At 33.1% G+C, this 18623-nt stretch overlaps 4 protein-coding genes across 4 annotated transcripts in view; 1 reads left to right on the top strand and 3 right to left on the bottom strand.

Annotated features, from left to right (window-relative positions):
• Positions 1–29: 29 nt before the first annotated feature.
• On the top strand, positions 30–6999 carry LOC117105542 (glutamine amidotransferase-like class 1 domain-containing protein 1). Its single transcript, XM_033246707.1, has 8 exons — positions 30–165; positions 950–1026; positions 1262–1367; positions 2018–2125; positions 2714–2805; positions 3130–3223; positions 4680–4791; positions 4911–6999. Exons 1-8 carry the CDS (start codon positions 111–113, stop codon positions 4933–4935), a joined length of 669 nt encoding a protein of 222 aa, XP_033102598.1. The 5' UTR covers positions 30–110; the 3' UTR covers positions 4936–6999.
• On the bottom strand, positions 6048–14278 carry LOC117105541 (adhesion G protein-coupled receptor L4-like). Its single transcript, XM_033246706.1, has 15 exons — positions 14175–14278; positions 13888–14002; positions 13524–13606; positions 13169–13286; positions 12826–12929; positions 12550–12658; positions 12204–12427; positions 11800–11866; positions 10797–10879; positions 10494–10653; positions 9243–9320; positions 8867–8891; positions 8573–8635; positions 8287–8337; positions 6048–7722 (listed from the first exon to the last, which is right to left on the bottom strand). The coding sequence occupies exons 2-15, from the start codon at positions 13900–13902 to the stop codon at positions 7502–7504; spliced, it is 1401 nt and encodes a 466-aa protein (XP_033102597.1). The 5' UTR covers positions 13903–14002; positions 14175–14278; the 3' UTR covers positions 6048–7501.
• A 77-nt stretch (positions 14279–14355) lies between these two features.
• LOC117105580 (hyalin-like) lies at positions 14356–18055 on the bottom strand. The gene is made up of 8 exons (XM_033246760.1): positions 18049–18055; positions 17479–17721; positions 16883–17128; positions 16222–16493; positions 15671–15844; positions 15387–15428; positions 14606–14711; positions 14356–14439 (listed from the first exon to the last, which is right to left on the bottom strand). The coding sequence occupies exons 1-8, from the start codon at positions 18053–18055 to the stop codon at positions 14363–14365; spliced, it is 1167 nt and encodes a 388-aa protein (XP_033102651.1). The 3' UTR covers positions 14356–14362.
• Positions 18056–18448: 393 nt separating this feature from the next.
• Positions 18449–18623, bottom strand: part of LOC117105579 (hyalin-like) — a 13052-nt gene continuing 12877 nt past the window's right edge. The window contains exon 10 of the mRNA XM_033246759.1: positions 18449–18452. Coding sequence (XP_033102650.1) covers positions 18449–18452 — 4 coding nt within the window. The remainder of the gene's footprint in view (positions 18453–18623) is intronic.

Genomic DNA, 18623 nt, shown 5'->3' with positions numbered 1-18623 from the left:
TGGCTTCTTTCACGCATGGCTGGTTGCACATTCAAACAGCTGACACTCAAAGATGGTAGGGGGCGTGTTGTTGTTTTGGTGCATAGAAGAAGTTGTAGAAAGAAAAGGATATGGCTGGGTCCAGCAAGGGAAGTTGTTTAATCATCGTTAGTTCACATTCAGATGGTATGAAAGTGTATTTATAGTGTAGGAATCAGGATTGGATACACTGAATTAATATAAAATTCGACTTCGCAGCAGATTTTTGCAATCTGCAACTGCATGGGCTAGGCTAGGCCTAGAGCGGCGGCGTAATCAGTCAGGTGGTCCAGATTCAGTCCAACTAGCCTAGGCCTAGAGGGAGATGTCAGTTCTTGGCTGGAACCGAAAAATGCATGCCTAGGTATAAACTGTAGTAAAGGAAAAGCTTGGTTATAAATTATGGCACCGGAAATGGCACTCTCATGCTTAAATTTGGAAATAATATTTTTTTTGTCCATTTTTTTATAATTAAAAAACATTACCACACATACTACAGTAGGCCCCCCTATTATGTTGTACTGTAGCATCGAGTCAATTTATACATTTAAATACATGTGTAGAAAGACAATTTCAAACAACGTCTAAAAATGTAGTTGATTACCAAAAATGTGATGACTTCAGGTTCATTGTGCCCATGAACCCTACAATGGGCACGGTATTCCTCTGTCCTTGAGTCTTGTGTTGCCTGTTGGGGATGTTGCCCTGCCATCATTCAGGGGCTTTCAGATGGCACTTAATAGGTAATGAATTCCATAATTGTTGCTGGATTTAAAACCATAATCATGTTGTTAGCTGAGCATCCATACTACCACCGATAATAGTCTAGGTCTAGGTAATAATTCCTGATATTGTATTCAATTTCAGGCCTAGGCACTTTATTTCTCTACCAGTGGGCCTACTAACATGTCCATTATTTTTAATCTTTTAGGTGTTCTTGCACAGTCTTTTATACATTCCTTTACACTGACTCACTCAGCCTTCAATGTTCAGTTAGCAGCACCAGTGGTAAGAATTAACTCTTTGTCCAAAAAATATATTTAAAAAAAAATTGTCATAAGAATAATGGATATAGTGAACACATTTGTTTCGAATTTTTTTTCTAAATCCGCATTATTATTTTGATTATTATTATTACTATTGATTATTATTATTATATATTAATTATTATTTTTAATATGGTTATTGTTATCACTTTTGTCAGTTTTTAATGTTATCTTTTTTGTATTATTTCTTTGAACAGGCGAAAGCTATTGATTTCATTAAACAAGATGATAACAGTAGAAAATGGTTAAATGAATTTCGTACAAAGCCTTTTGCTACACCAGTCAGACTGGAAACTATTGAAGGTAATTTGCATATCTACATTACAGTAAATTTAATCACTGTATTTTGTCGTCTTTCAAATTTTATTTATCATAACTATATTTTATGTATTTATTATTATCATCATCAACAGCATAATCACTCATCTTTTTTGAAATCTTTTAAACTATTTGGAGTAAGTTCAGATATCATTTATTAGAGACAGTAACTGATATACTTATATGCTCTAGGTTTAGTGTATGTTTTCCATTCTTTAGTTCTGTCCAGACTGGTTTGTGATATTTCCTCTTTGAAGTTTCAAATTATAGTTTATTGTGGTTGTTTAGTGTTTTTGAAATGAACAATAAATAAATGAGTGAATGAATAAACAAATAAATAAGTATGTAACTTACATAAATATCTTCTATTCTAACTCTTTCCAGTTTGTCCCATTACCATTGCCTGAGGCTGTACTATTTCTACTAAAAGTGCAAAGACAAAATTTAAAATTTGATATCTTTTAAATCATCGCGACACCATATGACTGGAAAAGGTTAAAATGTTGAAAAGCTTTCTAGAGTAGCAAAAAGTTTAACAGTATCAACAACATGTTTTGTAGGTAGTTTAATGTAGTTTTTTTTTATTAGTTTTAAAAATTTGCTTGTATTTATCATGGAGCTCTCCTTTTTTGCAGCTAGTCGGTATTCAGCCCTTCTTTTCCCCGACGCACCTGGAGCATTACATGATTTGTCATCCAACTCTGAACTTGCCAATATTATCCAACATTTTATTCACGAACAAAGTAAGTTTGATATATAAGTGCCTCTTGTGTTTGAATTTCATGTGACATTAATGATAAAAAATTGTTTCAATATAGCGTTGGTTTAAACTAGCATCCTTCCCAAAGGAGGTTCTTGATGCTGCTTTGTTCTTGGTGGTGTTGTTAAAAGTAGTACTACTTATTGTTACATTTTGTCAAATCTATTTTTATTATAATATAATTTTTAGTAAACATTTGTTTTATAAAACTTTCTTTATCTAGTTCACAACCATTGAGACGCTGAGCATAACAGATATAATATAATATAATATATTGTAAGTCAATCGTGATGTCATCCCTGCAACTCCCAATGTTAGTTTCCTATCTCCAACCGTGCACTAATTTTTCGTTGTTACATGGCTTGCTTTACCTTTTTTGGTTCACATGCAGAAGGCCAATTCTATCACCATATTGCGCACTGCAATGCATTTTAGGCTAGTGTTTTTACACTTAGAACTACAATGCATGTCTGCGGAAAGAGAGGAATTTTTTGCATTAATCTAACCTTCAAAAATAATTTTCACATAGTGTATGATATGCAACCATTGTAATTGCTTATTTGTTTTTCAGAGCCTATTTGTGCCATTGGATCAGGTGTAGCTGCACTGTGCTGTGTCAAAGATAAGTACAAATGGGGCTTCTCCAACTATTCAATGACAGGCGTGAGTATTAATAACCCAAATTTACAGTAGTACATAATCACTTTCAGATTATAAAATATTAATAATAACTGTAATGGTACGAGTAATAATGATAAATATTATGATAGTGAAAATGAAAACAACAGCAGTGGCATCAACAACAAAAATAAATACATACAAATTTTCTTTTGTTTAACTAGCCAGAAATGATTTAACAGTGTATATATATGCAAGAAACCAGATGAATTTATTTCAGTGTATAACAAAAACAAATTTGCAAAATTTTAATAATATTAATCCATATTTTTATATATTCTTTCATTTTCTTCCATTATATTCTCTTAGCCATCTGTGTATGAACTTGCCCAGTCATCAGGTTTTGGTGAAATTCCAATTATTCTTGAAGACTTTATCAAAGATAATGACGCTACTTTTAGTGGTAAGTTTTGGTGTTTTTTTTTTTTTGTATTTCATTTAGTGATTTAACTGCACCTTTACATTAAATACAAATTATTACCATATTATGAAAAGATGCAGTATGTAACTGTTGCTATCTTAAGCTGTAGCATGCATTGGTGTGTAACAGGCTCCACACAGCATGTTTTGGAACTGGAACTACTTTTACAAAATCAGTGTTTTGGTTCTACACTGGCCTTGGAATTAGAGATTAACTACTTGTTAGCCTGGTTCATGTCAAAGTTAACCCGACTATCTAAATCTGGAAATATGATACGATTTTCCCTATTTGCTTTTGATGGCAAGTTAGAGCCAGATAAAGCAGCCTGCAAGCTTTGAGGCCATCGATGTCACTGAACAGGAATTGTGGTTAAACCAGACTGAAAATCCGCACAGTGGAAATGCTTGTTTATAAGACGTCTATTTTACGTACACTAGTACCAAGGGGTGTTCGTAAACTGAAAAATTTGTAAACTAGATAAGGTGTCAGTTTCCACTACCTAGCCTAGCCTTTCTCTGCCATTGATATAGGCTGACCGCGACCAGGTCTAGTAGTAGTAAAGTACGAACCAACTGACCATGCAGCAGCGTGGTCTACCGCAGTAGTTCGTAGGAGTAGACTAGGCCCTAGCTAAATTTACCTTCGATAAAAACCAAAGTATTGTAATCGCTAGCATTCTCCCAATTAACAAAATATTGTTTTAATTTTTATTAAAACATCTGTATATTTTATAGACCTTTCTGTCGTGTTCTTCTAGTTTTTAGGTCTCTGAACTATTGTTTACATGCACTTTGCGATAATCTAGTTTCACAGTGTCAATAAGTTACTGACCCCAACACATTTTTTTATTTCATCATCGTAAACATGTGCACACATTTTAACGACAGGTGCGTTGGTGGTAGTTCATTGGCTCTGAATTAATAGCTATTATTACAGTAAAAATGAAAGAAAAACAAGAATGATGTCTAGATAAGTGGATCAATATCTAGAAATAAGTTTGACGTGAACCAGGCTATTAAGAGCCTGAAGCATTTAGTTTCTTATCAGCAGTAAATGATAAGAAAATGTGTAAATTTCCTGGGCAGCTGTACACATCATTTATCTGTATGAACCCTACCAGGAGCTCCAGTCAGCCCCTAGTTTCTGACACCCCTACCCCTCGGACAACTGGACCCCCTTCTGACAAATTTATGGAGCCGCTGCTGCTGTGGGGGCTGATGTCATTTTATGTTGGACACAGCTCGTAGTTTTCTTCATCCCTGTCCACTAGGTGTTCCCATTACATCTTATTGATATGGCTTCTCTTATTTCCTTTGATTTTTTTTTTTTTAACATTCCTGATCTATCTTTGCTAGTAATAGGATAAAAAGTGATAGTATGTACTGAATGGCTCTATGTACATGTAAGCCTAATCACATTATCTTTTTAAATTTTTAAGCAACTTTGCCAAACTGTGTACATATTGTTGTTGATCGCCATCTGATAACTGCACAAAATGATGTATCCACGTTGACTGCTGTTCAAAACCTAATCCTCTTGGTCAATGCAAGGTACGGAGCACTTATTGTTATATTTTATTCAAACATTAAATTTTTGGGGGAATTGGGAGTTTGTTCAAATTTTGTTGAAGCAGAAAATAAATATTCATATATAATTATTTATTTTTCAGACAAGGAAAAAATTTATCCCACTAGATTGAAAAACCTACATTATGAAAACACAGACCAACATAATTGCATTAATATTGAGCAAAGTGTACAAAATTATATTCGCACAGTTTTTCATGTATAAGATTTCAGATGTATAAAATATTGATTCTTGCACATCGATATATTTCATGGGAAATATATCTCAAGGTATCTGTCATGTGATTGGCTACTTCAGTGCAGTGTGTTCACAAAAGTTAATATGATGGTCGTTGGCCGTCGTGATTCCATGAAGTACGCCACAAAGTGCGCGCAACGGATCAATTTTGACGACTATCTGTTCAGAAAGCTACCGACAATCTGCACACAGTGTCACGTTATCTACCACTCACAGGGACCAGAGTTTGATTTGTCGGCTGACGGTCGTACAGCCTGGCACGCCGCAGAGAGTGATCAACTTAACATGCAACAATCACATAGACTCATAAGATTGAGAGTGAGAGTGTGATTTCATGAGAAAAAGTAAAATTATTACCTTTAGAGTGAGTGTTACTTGTTAAAGTGTCACTTTGAGAAGAGTGGTATAGTAAAGTAATACTTGAAGAGCGAGAGTTAGATAAGTGAAAGTTTCACTGCAATATTAAGCAAGAATTTTACTTAAAAAGTAAAGTTTTATTACATAAGTGAGATAAAGGTGACAAATATACAGTAGGTAGTGGAGTGAGAAGGGTAAATCAAGAGCGAGGTAAAGTGTCACACTTCAAGAGTAATAGTTTCACTTCAAGAGTGTTGGATGCTTTTTATTTGCATTACAATAACTTGGACGAAAATAATTTCAACCTGTTTTATTTAGACAACACTACAGTAATCAGAATGTAAAACTTTATATAAATTGTATGGAGCGTGCTAATATGCTAATGAATATGTTATAATAACATATTAAATAATATAATACAGTAATATATATTAAATATATTATTTTATATGTAAGTAAACCAGTAGGCCTACTGTATGACAGAATTTGGATCTTGTTTAGTGTAATCTTGGAGAAGCTTTTACCTTGTAGAAGGCCATGAGTGAGGCCATCGGTGGTGGTGATGATAATGATTTCTCATGAATTGTTGTTACAGTATTATTCGTGACCTCTAATGTAATTGTTACATTAGAGCTGGTTATTTTTACATTTTCACTTTCATTTATAGGCTTTGTATCATATGAACATTGTTTTTGAAATACAGAGAGTAATATAAAACAAAATACTAAGGTTTAAAGCCAATTGGATATCCCTAGGATACCAAACATTAGGCCGACCAGCCCTCCTTAAACTAACGTTAGAATACCGCACTTTCGGCGGTAAAGAACAATTAAAACCTCATAAAAAAGGCAACTAATCCGTTTACCTATAATTGAATCTAAGGACACCAGTGTTAAACTCTCAGTACTTATCCTTGATAATGTGTTAATCCAATTAATATAGTGAGATAATGTAACATTAGTTTATCGTGGGCGGGTTGAGCTAATTAAAACCGACAGCGTAAACGTACGTAAATGTGTGTGTTTGTGGGGCAACACGTTTGTTGTTGGAAAAGCGCATATTTCTGCCCTATTCTGATTGGTCAGTTGTTAGTTTGTCTCTGTGAAAAGGTCTATTATGATCTAATAAAGCTTTATTATGGTCTAATAAAGGTCTATAATGGTGAGGATCTAAACTAAGGTAAAAATATATTGACTAAAATATGTGTAAACAATGCAATATGAAATTTAATAATAATAATGGGCTACCTATTATTAATGCATCATCTTTTAAGAAGAGTAGATAAAAGGTACTGGTAAAGTGTACATTTCAGTGGCGTATAAAGCAATGGTTCAAAGACACAGAATTTGTGACATTTTAAAAGCATATTTTTACACGTTCTTTTCATTAAGGGGCCTTGCATGGCCGATTTTGTGCTTATTTTTAATTGAGTTTCTCTACCAATTATCATCCCTAGTCTCCTGGCTTTACCAATTGATAAAAGAACTCAACATTAAATAAAACATTCCCTTTTGTACTTAAGGTTACTTAGATTCTATACGAAGTATAATTATTAAAAATTATAAAATACACTCGGAGAAATGTTATGAGATATTGTTTTTTTTTTACATCATGTTCTGTCCTTGTTCATAGTTACACTATTACAAAAAGGATTTTCTCATTTCTAAGCATGATGAAGTAACTGTGAAAAACCTTTAGCAATAATGACCTTCATATCATTATTTTGTCTCATCTTGTCATAAAATATAATTAGCCTAATATAAACACTAACTTCAGTATTTAAACGAACATAAATTATTATATACATGTACATATTGTGCAACCTGTAACTACAATTTAAATACATTATGTATGTGCACATTGTTGCGCTATCAAGTGCACTATCATATATAAGAATCCACTGGCCATTTCCTTGCAAGACTGATTGAATGCAATAGTATACAGTAGATGTTATACCATTAGTCACAAGCAAATCCAGATTGTTGCTGGATTTAAAACCATAATCCTATTGTTGGCTGAGCATCCTTACTACCATGAGCTCCGCAAAGTTCTTAACCCTTGTTCCAAGTTAACAGCTTATTATTTACCAAAGCAAGCGTCATCGCTATCATAAGCATCGCTTTCTTCTTTTTCACTCTTTTCATTATCGGAATCCTCTTTTTCTTTATCGTTGGAACCTTCTTTATCTGACTCTGCAGAATGTTGTGAACCTTCATCAGACGTCTCGCTGCCATCGTCACTAGATGGTTCTGACTCCGTATCTGATGAAACCTCTGATTCATCAGATTCATTCTGGTTTTCTGTATATTGATAAGATAAATAGTTCATTCGTCAATGGAAATGGATGGTTTTTTTTTTCATTGAAAGTTCCTATGCGTAGGCAAGACCATGTTCCAAAAAGAGACAATGTAACTAAAAATCGTTTATCATATCAATAGGCTTATTTTCTTGAGAAAAAATTCCACACAATTGTGCACGAACATTTCTTGAATTAACAGTTGATATATTTCAAAAATTCATCAGTTCGTGTAAACAAAATTAACAGATCCCCTGATCGTTATTGGCCATAGGCCGTGTTCTTTTTATAAACTTATCATTTTTACTATTGTTATCACTACTTTTGTACAGGACATAAAGTTTTAAATTTTAGGTTTGAATTTTTTTTTATTTTACTGTAAGTTTAACAGTGACTACATTTCTTTTATTATTGATATATTTAGTGTATCCTGGCACATGCTGATCAAATTAAATTAAGATAAGATGAATTAAACAAAAATAAATGTAGGCTATGTTACGAATAAGTAATTGATAATGCACCTTTATCCTCTTTATTAATTTTTTACTTAATTCTGGTTGAATCTTACCTTCCTCTGCATTTGACTGAACCTCACCAGCTTCCACACAACTGTTAATATCTATCGTCAGTAAAATGTTATAAAATACAATTATCAAAATATAGTTATTCTTAACCACAACAAAATGTTGTGATAAACTACTGCTTTAGGGCTATTTATTATTGGAATAATAACAGTAGCAATAATGATAATGATAAGAATTTTGATAATAATAATAATAATAATACTGATTATCAAACCTTTTATAATATTGAAATAATATATTCTAATCGAATAAATATGATTATCATCTTACCCATAACTAAGTCAGTTTTAGACCCTGGCTGCTCTCCTGCCACCTGTACGCAACTTTCAGTGTCTGTGGACATAACATATCATCCAAATAATGCTATCAAATATAATATGAATTATGAAATTCAATTTGGGTAGTCCATAAATGCCTTAAAATATATCACATCACTTATCAAAATAACAATATATTAATCAGGGAACAGTGAAATTTCACTGTTCCCTGATATTAATCATTGTGTAAATGTATTTAGGTCAATATAAAATATTTATTAAAATATATAAACATTGTGTTACTTACCTAAAGCCAATACTATCGGGTCATCCTGGCAAAAGAACAAAAATAAAGATCATAAATGTTTGCAAAATATTACAAGATCATATAAATGCTTGGAGAAGAACTGGACGACAGAGAGTCGTAATAGCCTAGAACTCCACGGAATACAATAAAAAGTAATATTTAAAAATACAAATATGATTAACAAAAACAAAATCGTAATCATAAACTATTAACACTTAACTATATTGCCAAAAATGTTTCGATATAGGCTTGTTTATTTTTTTTTCTGACGTCATCATAGCCCAATAAAGTTTTTTCACTGAACACATAATTGCGAATACAAAACCCATTGCGTGTTTTTAAAAACAAACGTGTAGTTGTGTACATGCCTACTTACCATTTTGTCAACAGATGTTGACGAGCGAGTCAGTGATTGCGAAGACAATGACCGATCGTGACGCCGAATTTCACTCATCTAACAGAAAACATGTTCTGTTAATTTACCTTATCTTTATTGCAAGCATACATGATAAAACATGGCAAGAAATAGATTTTTGTTATCAAGCTTAGCCCCATTTCTTAACTACATGAATTCATCCCACCCAAACACAATTCAATAATTACTTAATAATAAAATATTTTTTAAAAAAACAAGGATTTTTTCTCAATACTCGAATAACAAAAATGTTTTGAAAAAAAGATATTTATCGACCTCTCTTAACTCGATAGGTAACGAATTCCATAATTTTTCACAGGAAAATAATTCTAAATAGGCCTAGATTAGTTCGACTTCTGGATTTACAATTAAATCTTATTATGTCCAGTATTCTCAAAATATAGTTAAATCAATCGGAGATAATGTTCAAAACAATTAGTTTATGGGGCTTAAATATATTCAAAATTTAAAGTAAAATAAAGGTGCAGAATGAGATCTAAAAATAGGAAAAGTGATGCATCTGGCACATATTTTTTGAATACATAATAATGGTTTCAAATAACATTGCACTGTCCCATACCTTAAACAAATATGTTTTGATAAAGGAGTTATAAAGAAAAACAACTGAGGTCTCCCCGTGGACACAGTGCCTTAACTTAAACACAATTTCACCTCTCTTTTTAATCTTATTCAATTCATAAATATGTTATCTAAAAATAAGAAATTGATCAAGCTTAACGCTAGCAAAAGAGACGGAATTGCATTCAGAAATTAAAGTTGTGTTAATATTTATGTAACCCGATGTAGTGGCAACTTAGTTTTTTGATTGAAAATTATATAATTGGTTTTATCAGAACTTATTTGCGTTGCACCAATCAGTTGCTTTTTGGAAATGAATCATATTCCCGGGAAAATATTTAATAAATTGCTGTCGTCCGCAAACAATCTGATGAATTTTGAAAATCATTTAAATAAATTAAAAACAAAATTACTCCAAACACTGTTCCATGAGGAACACCACATTCGATAAGCAACTTATTAGACACACCCATTAGAACAAACAAATAACCGTCAAATTCAAAGTTAATCTTGAACACACGCACCATGACATTCATCAATTTTAAAATCTAAATAATTTCATGTGGAATTTTATATAGAGTTTTATCATTATTATTTAAGTAAATAAAATCAAGGCAAAAAAAAATTAATTACCTCAAATGAACAGTAACAATAGAGGGCGACAAATACGCCATTCAACGAAAAGAGAATATAAAACATCAACCAGAATATATACTGCTCATCCACCATTAACGCAAAAACCCAAGTAAGGATAAATAAAGGAGTCAGAAAACAACTGCATCCAATACAGCGTCTAGGCATAAACAAATAAAATCAGAATATTACGGTCTGCTGGAAAAACGTGTAAAAAATTCGAAAGAATCATAGTTTATCAATAAAGACATAAAAAAGAAGTATTTTTCATTTACATCTTATGCGGGCATATGTAGTATTTACCTTATTTGAGCTGTAATATATTCTTGTCGTTTCTTTCCTTTTATTTCTTTCGTTAACATAAAAACTATTAATACAATCCGAATCTGAAAAGGAATGAATACTAAATATAGAATATCTTGATACTTTTTCAAATAGAATATTTGGACGGTACTAATAATTTTCTTTATAAAAATTAAATTAATTGTTTTACATTTTATACTCATCACACCACATTATGGGATAAAATAGTGTCATTTGTATTTAGAGGGCTTCTACGTAGAACTATTCAATGAAGATATGAATGGCAAGTAAGTATAAGTAAGTAAAAAAAGTAGGCCTATAGTATAAGTAATTACAAGCCCAGTTTATTCGAGTAACGGATACATTCATGAATGAATGATTTATAAATGGGTGGATGAATAAATGGAGAGTGGAGTTGAGTAGCTTGGGTGGTGGTTAAAATACTTTCTTTCCAATCCCAGGGTCATGGGTTCAATTCCTGTCAGTATTGCAGGATTTTTTTTTCTCACGATTAAAACAACTTCACTCCATTCTAAACCTTATTGAGTTTGTGTAAAGCATTGTGTCGTGTGTATGTTTGTCCTGTGAAATGGATTGTCACCTAAGTAAGACAGCGTTATAATCAGTATTGACAATCATTGGTGCATGTTTTATGTACCTAAATCATTTTTTTATAATACTATAAAAATAAATGGAAAAACGAATACATAAAATGCTTGTGGAGTGAAGTTGTAGCTTGGTTATCGAATCCTGGTTTCCATAGAATCGTTACACAGTCGCTATACCGTTTTCACTGCAATCGTTGCACTGTGCAGGCGCTGTTCTCGACGCAATCTGGAACGCTCCCTGGCTCAATTGACCAACGTGTAGCAATTTTTATGGAAACCAAGCTTAAGATTAAACCCTTCCAATCTCAGGGCTCCTGACTTCTGAATGCCAGGTTCTCATGGATGCTGGACTCGATGTGAAAGAATAATTAAATTTAAAATCAGTAAATACTAACCAGAATTAGGGCCATAGCTGGAAATATGAATGCTACTAGACTTCCAGTCTCGAACCTTAACCAGCATCTAAAATGATATGTGATTTAAAAAATTATTCACAAAAAAATGACATAAAATATTATTCCGTAGGAAAGGTTTAGTTCCCTTTGCCAAATATTATTTTAATTCTTTAAATGTATTTTTAAAGTGGCTACCACTACGTAGTTGTGGTAGTGGCGACCGTGGTCATGATCATCGTCGTCGTCGTCGTCGTCGTCGTCGTCGTCGTCGTCGTCGTTGTAGTATTAGTAAAATTGTAGTAGTTGGTAGACCTATAGCAGTAGTAATTGTTAGTGGCAGTAGTGGTGGTCGTATATAAATTAAGCCTATTTGTTGAAGGATTATGTTCTGTATTTGAGCTTACCCACTCTGACCGCTATACCCATAATGAATACCAAAAAATAAAGCAGCAATAGATGCAGCGCCTCCCCATCCACAAATAAAGTAGCCTGGTTTTTTAGATATGCTGCTGCCTTCTATGCGAATTTTAGTCTTCAACATGTACAGGTATATGCATTCAACAATCAACCAAGTTAGAAGAGACATATAGAAAAAATGTACCAGTACACCGAATGTAGTACACAAAATCTGAAAAGAAAAAAAAACTTATAATCTTAACTTTGGACGATGCTTTTTGCTAAGAGGCGAAGTAAAAATATAAGTGAAAACACGACAATATAGCGATTTTATGGAAACCAGGCTGTACTTACGTCAAAATCCATTGTCTCTGAACTGACAATAAACACTAACGTCAAAAGCAGTGATCCAACCAACAAGTTCGAATGGATAAATATAGTCAGCGGTCCTTTGAACAATCCCCTTTGGATAAATTAATCATTTTGATAATGTTAATAATTTGTTTCATATTTAGCATTTATACTAAGCAACAATTAGGAGTAATAACGAATAAAATCGGTATATTGTATGCATAATTAATGCAATGTGGTCCATATAGAATATTCATAGTCAAAAGGAACTGTCCTTACCAAATTAAATGTATAGCTCTCATGACATATACTAGAGAAATTATTGAAATTAGACAAATGAAGTAAATTCCAATACGTTCTGCAAGAAGTTTGTAATCGAAATTCTGTAAAAGTAAACAAAGTGACGCAAACAATTATTGCTTCTTGAGTCCTTGAGTTTTTACAATAAGCCTAACAGGAAGCGTTTTGGAAAGAACGCCAAATAGCAGTGCAGAATATGCATACATTCTTCTAAATTCCCACTTTAATAGTTTATAATTAATTGAGGTGACACACTTCTTACTTTAAGATGTCACATGGATAATATTCAATATTTAACAACGCTTTAACACATTACACGTACGCTGTACTTCTCTGCTGGTAGAAAGATGCCGAATGTGGTCGTATGTGCACAGCGACAGTAGATTGGTGACAAATAATCAGTAATGTCAGAGCGTTCACATCCCAATGTAGCCCATTCTCTGAAAAATAATTAACGGCCATATTCACCGAAGATATACCATAAATGTTGTTTCTATTATTGATATTTTTTATTGATCATTATTATTGGTGTTGTTATCGTTCTTGGTATTATCGTCATCCTCATTATCATCGTAGTAGACGCAGTAATTATGCTAGTGAGCAGCGGCGGCAATAGCGGCGACAACAGTAGTAAATAGTAATAAATACTTTTAGAATCGGCAATAATGTGTGAATACCTGTCATCCTCGTCCCAGAACCCACACACCGCATGTTGCTTATAATAAAGAGTATCGTCTTCGTTAGCAGTCTGTAGTAGGGCCTAAAGAATCAAACCGAAATACTAATATGTTAATATTGAGTAGGTTTTCACTATGCACATTTTATCGACAAAAACATCTCGGCCAGACTTTAAGGTTTGCTGTTTACAAACCTTTGCTGTTTAATGGTCATCGTCCTTGTACTAGATTTAATATCATAAAATTAACTATACATTTAATATAGCGATTAATTACCGCTATATTATCGCTTGTTTTTATTTAAATAAAAGTAAACGTTTTACTTGCTACTTTAAATTTACTTTAAGCGTCGAGATCGACTTACCGTTGTTACTTCCATCGAAAAGTCAATAGACACCGAGTGTTTAGAAGTATTTGTAGCAACAGTGCATGAGATAAGCCCACTTGCTAGTTCATACGGTACAGCCAAAACTTTTTCACTTTACAAAAAAAAAAAAAAATAACCCACAAAAATTAGCTTATGCATGAGATCAAACGTTAAGCATACGTTAAGCAAAGTAGAGTGAAGTCCAACAAACTCGTCCATACAAGCATTAGTCAACTATGACGTCAAACAATGATTAATATAAATTTGGTTTACTTATTACTTACGCTTCTGCTTGGAATGTTACATCCGATTTCTCTTCCCCTTCACTTTCTTCAAAGAGTACTTTGTCATAATATGTTACGATAATCGATGCACTTTCTACATCAAACGAAATATATATATATATATCTGTCTCTTATACACATCTAGATGTAAACGACTCTGCCACGTATTATCTGTCTCTTATACACATCTATGAGTCCAACAACTTTTCCTTAGTTTCAAAATGGAAAGACCAAACTGCATTTTCTACAAGTTCGATGTTAGATGCTGTTTAGAAAATAGAAATGAAAGAAATGTGTCATGTTCTTAATAAAAGAATAATAGTATTATTATTTTAATAACGACAATTATAATAATAGTATTATTATTTTAATAACGACAATTATAATAACAATAATAAATAAATGATAAAAATGTGTACAATACCACATACCAACTCTTTCAGAGGATTTTTTCACCGTTGTGTTTGTCTGTCTTGTAACGATTTTCTTTAAAAGAATCTCGGATGCTAAAACTATATCAATCTGCTGAGCCATATTCTGTACATTAAAATAGTTACAATTTTGTTTTAATTCTTTCCAAACTAGATTGGGTGCTGTGCCAAAATGCAGGTAGCAATGAGTGTCAAACAAGCTTGAACACCTGACCACTCACCTGGATTACACCCATGTCCCACAGACACATGTGGTTTACGTACGTTTAGGCCAGACACTCACTGCGTCGTACGACCGTCGGACGGCGAATCCACCTCTGCTTCCGGCGGGCGATAGACAACGTAATGCCGTCTGCTGGCTGTCAGTGGCAGTCTGAACGAATCCTCATTTAAAAAGGGATCCATTAGTTCCGCGCCGTCGTGTGCGTTCGTCGACGCGTTGCCGTCGCACGTAGTAAGTACCCGGCTTTAAGTCCCATTTACACTAGACACGATTACGACACGACAACGACATATCATCACGTAGTTTGCATTTTTCAACACTGCGCGCATGTGTATCGTGTCGTAATCGTGTCTAGTGTAAATGTGGCTTTACGCTGTCGTTTTGGACCTTGACATCAAGCCTAAATATGGACAGTCCACACAAATTTGTCAAATAAAAATTGAAAGTGTGTATAGACCTTGAGGAGTCCTAATTGTATGTGATTTGAGTTAGCCAACGCCCCTAATATACATATAATTTATTCTAGTCTATATTTTTGGAAAGAAAACCGATTCTTACCTTTTTGCGATCGATAACTGTAGTTGTCACATTAATTAATTCCTTAAACAAAGAATTAGAATAAGTTAGATTATGATTTTTAACTTAGTTTTTTTGTACATCTGTAGGTCTGTTTGTACAAAACCATGGACATTGATGTAGAGTTCATTAATTTTTATTTTATATATTTTTTCTCTTCTGTCTTTATAAATAGTTGTGTTCATACTGAGGCGATTTTATCTTGTAAATTTGTAGGAAATTCTACACCTTTGGTTTCTTTTCAAGTACCACTGTCAAATACACACCTCTGTCATAACCTTTGGCTCCCTATTCCCTATATCTTCCGACGCTGATGACATTGATAGCAACATTACTTCTAAATCGTCGATTTCGTTGTCAGTAAGATCGCGGCCTTTTCCTCTGTTAACAGCAATGGCTGATACTTGTAAAATGTCCACATCGTCTGTTCCGTTGAATAACTAGTGAATTAGAATATGTTTCTTTAGTAAAGACTATTTTTGTTATAATTACAATAAATTTTATTATTGATAGTATTACTCAGGGGTGGCGCCGGCATTTCATTTATATCTGGTCCATCTTTAGGAACCACAGCCGCATCTGCCCCACCCTTGTTGGGGCTAAGTTAAATAGAAATAAGGTTATGTCACCTCTAGATGCCCAAAAAATGGCACTACGTGCAGTATCTGGCTTAGAAAATGTTTCTCCCCAGCAAGTATCACTACGACTCCTCGGTATTATTATATACTTTCAAATGAACAATTCAATATATTAATTTACTTTATCATGTTTTACAATATAGAGATATTTATTTTTCGATATCAAATGAAATATTTACAATTGTCCGTAGATCTGTAAAGGCAACTCGTATCGTGACTGTAAATGTGTGTGTCATCGTGTTTCCAGTTTCGTCAGTAGCTGTATATGTTACCATAGTAACGCCTATTTGGAATGTATCTCCAGGTTGATGAGTTGATTCAAGCAAAGGTAATACTCCCGAATTGTCGGCCGGATATGGTGGGTCCCAATCAACGGTTACGTTTGAATGAATTGAGTCGATGAATACTTGAACATCATCGGTAAAATTAGTAAAATACGGGAAATCCACATCTGCATTAAACATAATAGGTGTTGTTGTTGGATGCTGTTATTCATTATTATTGTAAACATACAAAATCTGCAACCTCGACCGCTAACTAAGACTACAGTGACCTATATGATATAGATGCAAATTCAACTCCAGATACCTTCTGAATATTAATCGTGTTGAGGTTAAATTCGTATTTTAAACGACTCTGCCACGTATTATAGCCCTTCAAAGTCAAAGTAAAACTTTGTTCATCCTTCAACTGAATGTTCGCAATAAAACTTTTAAAAAACAATGTACAGTCAATGAAAAGTTTCTTTTTCAGTTGTATGACAAAAGAGTGTCACTGGTGGGATTTGAACCTGCAACCTCTCGCATATCAATCAATATAATAATATAACAAATTACCTACCATATACAGTGACTTTGAACCGACACAACTCGACATTGTTACTTTCATCAACTGCAGTATATGTTACAATGGTATCGTACAATGGAAATACATCACCGGGATCGGCGTCCGAGGTAACATGAGGAGGGATTCGAGAGTTATCGTAGGCTGTCGGTATTGTCCAAGTTACATTAGAATATGCTGATCCGGGAACGTTTGGTACCGCAATGTCCAAGGAACAATTTTCAAAGTAGGGTTTCTCAACATCTGTGTCATGGTTAAGAAAATAATGAACGCAGTTTATTAATCGAAAGTTCCACTGATTAATCTCAGATAATGAAGTGGAATACATACTCCAAGTATTGAAATGCACGCCATCGTGTTGGGATTCAATATATCGACATTAATTATGTCATCATCAGGAATGAATTCATCAGTTTATTAATGTTGACTGATAATGATGATGAATTATTGTGAAAAATATACTGATTCCAGAGTTTTGACAATTTTGTCCTAGGTATGATCGTCACAAATTTTAAAAGATGTTAGAAAAGTGATATTTTAACAAAATTATTAATATTTATGTCTATATCAATAAGCAAAAATTACATTTTTACCTATAACAGTTATAGTAAAATGGCAATGGTTAAAGTTCAAAGCTGTGTCTGTTGCATTGTAGACAACTGTTGTCACTCCGAGGTGGAACACATCCCCTGAATGGTAGTTCGATACAATTTCTAAAATACCAACATTGTCTGTGATATTTGGTGACGTCCATGTTACATTAACATAAGGAGACCGGTACCACGTCTCAATGGTTATATCGGCAGGGCAGTATATAACCTCTGGGAGTTCTTTGTCTAAAATAAATTTAAATATAATTTATGACATGTAACTTCTCGATCACATGGTACATAACGACAGTTATACAAACGTTAGAATAATAACGATACTGTAAAACCTCGAATTGAAGCCCAGTGGGCTTGATCTCGAGATGTAGCCCATCTTGAACTGAAGCCCCTTCTTTAATTTGCCTAAAAAAAGAAGCCCATTGGCTTCTTTTCAAGACAGCTTATAATTTTTTTGAGATAGTACATACACTGTACATGAATTTCAAAAAACTAAATAAATTGAAAACAAGGTTGGTTTATACAGTAGTTTTGGTAATTTAATGCCAATTAAAATACACTCCATGATACAGATTGATGTTACAGTGGCATTATTTATAGTACAAATTCACAACATTTACAGCATTCATTTCGAAAAAAAGCACCTCTCTTTAATTTGCAAAATTAGGCTCAAAAAGAAGCCCATCCAAAGTTCGTCAAAAAAAAAGAAGCCCAGTGCTTCAATTCTAGGATTTACGGTATTTGTATGGGAGTTATTGGTGTCCTAGAGTTATTTTGGTTTTCTGTTGATTTCCTGACAAAATATCAATATTACTTATGTTAAATCTTAAAGTTTAAAACACACTCTAAGTAATAATAATAATAATAATAATAATAATAATAATAATAATTGTCAACTTATATAATGTAAAATACCTCTATGCGCTTTACATCAGAGGGTGGGTTAAATTATTAAGTTTCACCTAAAAAATAATTAAATATATAAATATCAAATATATTTCATAGTCTGAAATAACTTTTAAGAATATGATGAAATATTAACATAAAACTTCAAAAACAGTGAAGCTCTGTCCAGATTATCAACATTTTCTAAATTCTTTTTATTAGCTAAGCAAAATATGAATATATTTTAC

The sequence above is a fragment of the Anneissia japonica genome, unplaced genomic scaffold (genome assembly GCF_011630105.1).
Source record: "Anneissia japonica isolate Jap-2015-1 unplaced genomic scaffold, ASM1163010v1 scaffold287598_len761594_cov195, whole genome shotgun sequence".
Taxonomy (NCBI): Eukaryota; Metazoa; Echinodermata; class Crinoidea; order Comatulida; family Comatulidae; genus Anneissia; species Anneissia japonica.
This window is presented reverse-complemented; position numbering and strand designations above follow the sequence as displayed.